We start from the raw sequence: 8247 nt of genomic DNA, 5'->3' as shown, positions 1-8247 counted from the left end.
ACACTAATATCAAGGGAAGACTATTCGAGACTCATTCAAGATATGCCAATACTAACTCCGTTTTATTTTCACTGAGGAAGCAAAGGGTAAACGGTACATGTGGCTTATAGCCACCACACTCAAGTGCTGTCGAAAAGTGAAGTTTCGTTAATTCTTATGAAATAAAACAAAATATGATGAAAATATAATAATTTATCGACAAAATTATGAAAACTAAAACAAAGAATCATGGAAGGGTTGACCGCATTATATTAAATATGTAACCTAAACTAACCTAACCTAACGACAATACCAACTAAATATTTAATTAAAATGTAGCTACAATGTAGTCTCGCACTGGGCCAAAGCTAATATTGTTTGGTATAAGGACCATGAAAACCGGTTATTGTCTCATGGTGGCGATACAAGATCTTGAGTGTGGTGGCTGTAAGACAAAAGTACCTGGTAAACTTCTGTACAGATAAAAAAAAACTAAATTTCAGAGATAGACTATATTGTAATTTCATTAAATTCTCGGTCATAAGTTTCAAGTATTAAGGAATACTTTTTGGTAAAACCAAAAAAAAAAGAAAGATAGAATATAAAAATTACGAAGAGACACTTATGGAAAAGAAGCATTGTTACTGAAAAGGCCTTCGTTACTAAATCTATGCGACAATTTTCCAAGATGGCCGGTGAAAGAACACAAAAACTTGGCTTTGTTTCTCAGCAAAATATATTTCAAATTTGCAAGAAATTCTTGTTTATTGTTTTGCGTCAAGTCCTGTGGCCATTCAGCTGAGAGCATTTTCAGATTCATCATTTTTGCCAAATGGGCCACAATATCTTCAAAATCAGATTTTTCATAAAAATTCGAGGAAATGTCCAAAATAGTGAGAGTTTGTGACGTTGAAAGTATTTCTGCGCATTGTACCAAGTCGGATGGTCCTATTCCTATATTAAGCAAATATAAAAATTGAATATTGTCATATATTTCCTCAACCAAAAAATCAAAAACATCAGTTGAATTTGAAAGATCGTTTTCTGATAAGCTGAGTGTTGTGATGGTTTTGGCGTGAATAGAAGAGGCCAGAAAGACAATATCATTTTCATCAAGTTTACATCCTGTCAAATCTAATAAAGTCAAGCCTTTATCCAACTTTCCAAGTAATGTTTCAATTCTACCCGGCAAGAAGTTATTGCTTAGGTCAAGTCTTTGAAGATTTCTGAGTTCGCTGATTCCATCTCCAAAGTAATTTAACTCCCGGGAGCTATTAATTTCTCCAATTTGATTACCTTCAAAATCTAAAGTCACAAGATGCTTAAAGTCTTTTAAGTGATCTGTAATGTCAATTAGCTTACAGGCAATTTTACAGTTCAGGACATGGAGATGAGACAAATCTTTTGGTAAGACTTCAAAAATTTGTAACAGTGTTTTGCACGTAAGGGAGCATCCACCACTAAATACCAATTTCCTTATATACAAAATTATGTTTGAATATTCATTTTTCATAAAAGTCAAACGTAAATTGCGACACACTTTCTCAAGAACGTCTTTCCTGCAAACACACTGAAGTTTTAAAGATGTCGATATTTTGATAACTTCAGTTCTCCTATAGTTGATTTTTGCTCGTTGCATGAGTTGCAGGATATTTGTCTCACAGATGTCATAGACAAAACTACTTGAATCGAATTCTTTAGGGCAGCTAAAGCCCTCAATTGCGGCAGCAAGATAAACTTCCATAGAAAACTTTACCTTTTCTTCTAATGTGTCTTCAAATGTTTGATAACAAACAACACAACATGATTTTGCAATCATAAATACATCCAATTTCGAATAAGGCCATTGATTAATTAGTCTTTTAGATTGATCAAAGTTTCTTTGCCTTACCGCTTCTTTTAAAAGGACTAATATCAGGCTTTCTGGAATTGATCTAATTACTGGGACTTCAAGAATTCCAGACTTTATAGTCTCTTTAGCTGCGAGAGAAAGTAAAGACCTTGTATCTGACTGACACACCATATTCCTTGTAAAGAGTACACTTTTTTCGGCTAGTTCTTGACTGCGCACAAGCATTTTTTTTATTAAAACTAACAAGAATGTCAGATCTAGCCAAACACCAGACGATTTAAACAATTTCTCCAAGGTATTGCGAAAGTCTCATAAAAAATTCATGATATTACCCTATTTTGCAACAATCATAGATATATATATATATATATATATATATATATATATATATATATATATATATATATATATATATATATATATATATATATATATATACATATATATAATATATATGTATATATATACATATATATATATACATACATATGTATATATATATATATATAACGTATATATATATATATACATATCTATATATATATATATATATATATATATATATATATATATATATATATATATATATATATATATATATATATATATATATATTATATATATATATATATATATATATATATATATATATATATATATATATATATATATATATATATATATATATATATATTATATATATATATATATCTATGTATATATACATATATATATATATATATATATATATATATTTATTTATGTATATATATATATATATATATATATATATATATATATATATATATATATATATATATATATATATTTATATATGTTTATACATACATATATATATATATATATATATATATATATATATATATATATATATATCTATATATGTTTATACATACATATATACATATATATATATATATATATATATATATATATATATATATATATATATATATGTATACACACATCACACACACACACACACACACACACATCATCATCATCACACACACACACACACACACACACTATATATATACTATATATACTATCATATATCTTTATATATATATATATATATATATATATATATATATATATATATATATATATATATATATATATATATATATATATATATATATATATATATATATATATATATATATATATATATATATATATATATATATATATATATATATATATATATATATATATATATATATATATATATATATATATATATATATATATATATATATATATATATAAACTAATATTTTAGATATAAAGTGCAATACTTGGTTTTTTCAACAGCTTCACCTAACTGCATAGGTGCCTAGAGAGGGGGGCAGACTGGGTATTTCCCAGAAAAACAAGAGGAATATAAAACTGCAATGTTTTCTAAGTTAGAAAAATACATTTTCCTTGTGAAAATCTTTTTCAGACGGTAATCCCTCTATTAGAAATTGTGTGTGCACTTCCTCCTCTAAAAAAATGTCTGTGAATGGCCGTGGTAGACATTCATGTACGCATGATTCTGTGTTATTTTTTTTTGGGGGGGGGGGGCATCAAATCTGAAAAAATTGTCAATTCTACGATATTCATCAAAACAAATTGGATGCCTTGTAAAGCTCATACGATTTTAGTAACAGTTTTTAGTAACGAAAAATTAAGCAAGAAAAAACGGCTTTAATTTGAATAAAGCAGTGAAACAATAAATAACAACAAATAAACACTTAATTAAAAAATATTCCAAATATTTTGGCTCTACATCCTGGAGTCTTTCTCAACGCAAAAAAAAACAACGAAAACAATGAAAAGATATTTTAAAAATAACCCACATAGAAATACGACAACTAAACACACGATAAAAAAAAATGAAAAACATAAATAAATAAGTAAGAAAAAAACTCACATATTAAACAAAACTTCCAGCACTCGCGTTTTAACGCAAGAAACAAAGGCGAAGGCCTATATTTATACCATGTGTCACTCTCCTCTTGCAATCAGTGTATAAATGGAAATCTATCAATAATGAAGACTATATTAACTTGAAAAAAAAAAAAAAAAGATCACCTAACCCCTGGTCGATAACCCCTAATTAAATCTCACAGGTTAATCAACCATTTTATGAACTATAAAGTGAATGCATTTTTTTGGTTACTAGTTTAGCTGCAGTCCGTTGGCTTTTCCCAGCTTTTACCTCGTTCTGACCTTTGTTTGCAAGGTTATCATTTGTTTCAGGACAATTATTAAAATCAGTACTAGCTGAATATTTTACCTGCTTTTTAAGTAAACTATTGTAAGTTCAATTTATCTTAAAATCACCTTCATCTCTATTGACACTAATACCCCCATATATAATCTTTTTTATTTTTATAATTTCTCTGAAACTTGGTAGAAGTCCTACAGACGTATCTATAATTTAAAATCAGTAAACAGTACTAAAAAAAGGGACTTTGACACCAATATATATCAAAAGAATTGGATTTTTACACTGATTTCAAATATACAATTATCATCAAGTTTAGTCATACCCATCAAAGGTTACGAACCTGAGAAAATTTGGCTTATTTTCGAAAAAGAGGGAAATACCCCTCAATTGCCATAGGATCTTAATGAAAATTACACCGTTAGATTCAGCGTATCAGAGAACCCTATTGTAGAGGTTTAATCCTCCTATGTGCAAAAATGTGGAATTTTGTATTTGTTTGTCGGAAGAAAGATCACGTATGTGTGTTTATTTGTTTTTTTCCTAGGGGTGATCGTATCCTAGAATGTCGTGATAGGGCTCATTCGAACGAAAATTAATAGATCTAGTGCCTTTCTAAGTGACCAAAAAGATTGGAGGGCAAATAGGCCCCCTCTCGATTCCCTTTTCCCGAAAACTGTCCGATTAAAATTTTGAGATAGTCATTTTGTTCATCATAGTTAAAGGCCCAATAACTATGCTTTTGGTTATAACACGACCCTCACAGACCCAGTGGGGAGCTCTTTAAGTTATGAAAATTGCCCATTATTTGTCATCGGGAAGCATGCATACATTTTAAGGAGGGAAGACGAATTTTCTGCTGTTTTTTTCACGGGGGAACTTTCCATGGGGAGAGAAGTTTCCAAGGGGTGAACTTGTCCGAGGAAATTATACACTTGGAGAATTTGCCAGATTTCCTATACAATTCTTTTTATATTTCTTGCTTTCTCTTTTACGTCTCAATTTTACGCGTGGAGTTGTTAAGGGTAATTGTCCTGAGTAAATTTTCATCGGGATTGAATTATCTAGAGGATATATCCATGGGGATGGTATTTCTCCATGGCGGTGGGGCCAGATTTCCTGGAATTATTAAAAAAAAACGATCATAAATTAAATGAAAAAATTAGTTTTTTTCAACTGAAAGTAAGGTGCAACATTAAAACTTAAAGCGAACAAACATCAAAACACATATAAAGGGGTTTGACTCCTCCTAAACACCTTACTCTTTACGCTAAAGTAAGAATTTTGTCCCAATTCCTTAAGAACGACTACTGAAGCGAAAGGGTTGTTTAATTATAACACTAGGAAGCTTTTCTCAAAAGTTCTAAAAGATTTTAGTGTCAAGAGTGTGGTGTTGCGGAGGAGCCAACCCCCTTCCTATGTGTAATAATTTCTGTTCGTTTTAATTTTTAATGTTGCTCCTTACCTTCAGTTGAGAAAACTTTTTTTTTTTAAATTCAATTTTCAAAAGGGATGATCACGGGTGCGTGTTTATTTATTTGTTATTTTTACGGGGTTGATTGTATCGAACCAATGATCCTAAAATATCAACAATGCTTATTTGAACGGATACTGAATTTTCCAATGCTTTTTTAAGTAGGAAAATAGATTGCACCTGAGCAAAGTGGTGTTTTCTGCCATTTTGTGGGTCAGCCCAAAGAGGGCCAAATACCATCAAGCGAAAATCCTGAGATAGTCAGGTAATTTAGAACTATCAAAAACTATATATTGACCTTCCTAGTTTCAGTGGCCGTAGCCCAGTTCAGTTCAGTGGCCGTGGCCCAGTTCAGTGGCCCTTCCCAGTTTCAGTGGCCGTAATCCTGCAACGTGGTGCATCCGTTCCTAAAGAAGCACGCAATCCATACGAAATAAACGATTAATTTAAACAGCTATTTCAATTCAAATCTAAGTTGATTTATCTGATTCTTTATAAAATTCTATACTCTTGTATATAATTGTCCATCAGCTATTTTGGAGGAGGGCCAGTGAGTATTTGTTTGGGCAGAGGGGGTCCTGAGAATAGAAAGCGCGTTTGTATGCACAAATTTTGTAAATTTCAGTGAGCCCGCAGATAAATATAAAAAAAAAAAGATATTTTGAGGAAATAGAAAATAAATATAAAAGGATATTTTGAAGAAGCTCTTGAATATCTCGGAGCCAAGAAAGAACATAAGGAAAATATAATCTTTTCGAAACAATGTGCTTTGTTTTAGAGGATTAGATGCAAATTAAAATTTCCCAAAATCGGCCTATTACAGCTTTTGAATTATGTCATCAAATTGTTCCGTTGTGGCATCATCACCTTGCTATGAAGCAATCTCTTTATATGCTTAAAAAAGTTGACTATTAAATTAGACCAGTTCAAACGAGCCTCCTCCCTTAGTTCAACTATCAAGATTTTGGAATAATTATGTAAATTAAAGTTAAACGAAGATTAGAAATTAATATAAAAGTAAGATTCCGCTTCAGTGGTGTTAAAAAAAAAAAAAAAATTAAAATTTAACAGGAAATACAAGAGGGGGGGGGCAGACCCCCTCTTATCTAACAAAGGTGTGGGCATGATATAAAATTATCAGAAATTATACAAGATAAAAATAGTTATTTAAATCAAAGTTAAGAACGATAGTAAGGCTTGTAACGAAGATAAATTATTCCGTACACAAGGAGTGCTACCTCTTCTTCAGCCCCCTGCTCTTTACGCTGAAGTTTCAATTTTAGCTCCTAATGCTTTGAAAGCGACTGTTCAAACACAATGTCGGTTGGGATGTGATAAAGAGTGTTTTTCACAATGTTTCAAGGACGGAATAGCTTACTGACGTGAACTCGCTTTTAGTAATACAACTATCCATTCAAATGTTGAAAATGTATACATAAAATCCTGTAATTAAATTACCCATTAAGCACATTTGTAGCTCTCATTAATGCTTCTACTACAGCATTATAAGCAGTGACGTAATTTTGTCAAAATCCTGGGGGAGGGGGAGGTGGAGTAAACTTTCCCAAATCAAGTAAAATGACAGTAAAAACTAAAAAATGAGCCATTTGGTACCATGAAAGTAGTATATAGTACTATAAAAGTACTATAAAGATACTTTATAGTACTACAAAGGTAAATATATACTTAAGAAAACTGATCCGTTTCTGTTGATGCTTATATTATGCAGGCTTATCTTAGTTTTGACATGATTTTCGAAAAAAAATAAATTTTAGCTGGGGGGGGGGGGCAAACTCAGGTCTGGGGCGGGGGACAAACCGACGTCTGGTAGGGGCAGTTGCCCCCTCCCCCCTGCCCCATGGCAAATTACGGCCCTGACTATAAGACTTTGGCATGATTTTTGAAGAGGGGAAGCCCTTCTGACATACAGAATATTTTTTCTGTTCGTTGTTGAGTTTTAATGCTACTCTTTACTTTCACTGTGAAAAAGGAAAGTTTTTTTTTTGATTTAATACAATATTAAGTTTAGAAATGGTAACTTGAGAAAAGCTTCTTTCGTTTATTTAAGGGAGGATCTCAATATCCTATTTTGAAAACAAAAATATCCCAGAGAGCTTATAAATATTAATAGTAAAGAAAATATAGGAAGCGGAAGTGCTCTTATTTCGCAACAGCTTATAAATGTAAAGGCTACAGGAAACTCTTCCTTTTCTTTTTAACAAATACATTTTATGCCAGGCAAGCGTACTTTCCAATTTTTTTATGTTTTTTTCTCTTTCTCAAAATTATTAACATGGTTTTGCACACAAGTTTTCCATGGAGGATTGACACATTTTATTTTTGAACACAAAAATTGAATATAAAATAGCCTAAAAATTAGTCGTATAAAATTTATGTTTTTATTCTATTTTGTAGACAATTCATCAATCTGCGAAATAATTAAAAGTTGAACGTGATGTAAAAAGCTTCTAGAGGAATAACTGTTTGTAAAGAATGGTCTGTAAAGTATAGAATATATCAATTTAGTTTTAACTAACTTTAATAAGGTCCGCCAATGCAAAAATTCAAGCTGGGAACTGGAGCGAGACATTCTCAGAAGCCTCTCGAAAACAATAAAATATAATTACCATCCTTTTTCTATTTTGTATTTCTTATTCATATTTCTGTTGCCCCCGTCCCCCCCCCCTCTATCTCTAGATGGAT

At 30.8% G+C, this 8247-nt stretch overlaps 1 protein-coding gene across 1 annotated transcript; it reads right to left on the bottom strand.

Annotated features, from left to right (window-relative positions):
• Positions 1 to 601: 601 nt before the first annotated feature.
• LOC148944257 (PRAME family member 27-like) lies at positions 602 to 2056 on the bottom strand. Its single transcript, XM_089099879.1, has one exon. It carries the CDS (start codon positions 2054 to 2056, stop codon positions 602 to 604), a length of 1455 nt encoding a protein of 484 aa, XP_088956005.1.
• Between the last annotated feature and the right edge of the window lie 6191 nt (positions 2057 to 8247).

Source organism: Artemia sp. Qi Xiang Cuo, chromosome 14 (assembly GCF_049724085.1).
Source record: "Artemia sp. Qi Xiang Cuo chromosome 14, ASM4972408v1, whole genome shotgun sequence".
Classification (NCBI taxonomy): Eukaryota; Metazoa; Arthropoda; class Branchiopoda; order Anostraca; family Artemiidae; genus Artemia; species Artemia sp. Qi Xiang Cuo.
This window is presented reverse-complemented; position numbering and strand designations above follow the sequence as displayed.

Bases quoted from the DNA above. Each gene is read 5' to 3' on its own strand.
- LOC148944257 (XM_089099879.1), bottom strand. From the start codon at position 2,056: ATGCTTGTGCGCAGTCAAGAACTAGCCGAAAAAAGTGTACTCTTTACA.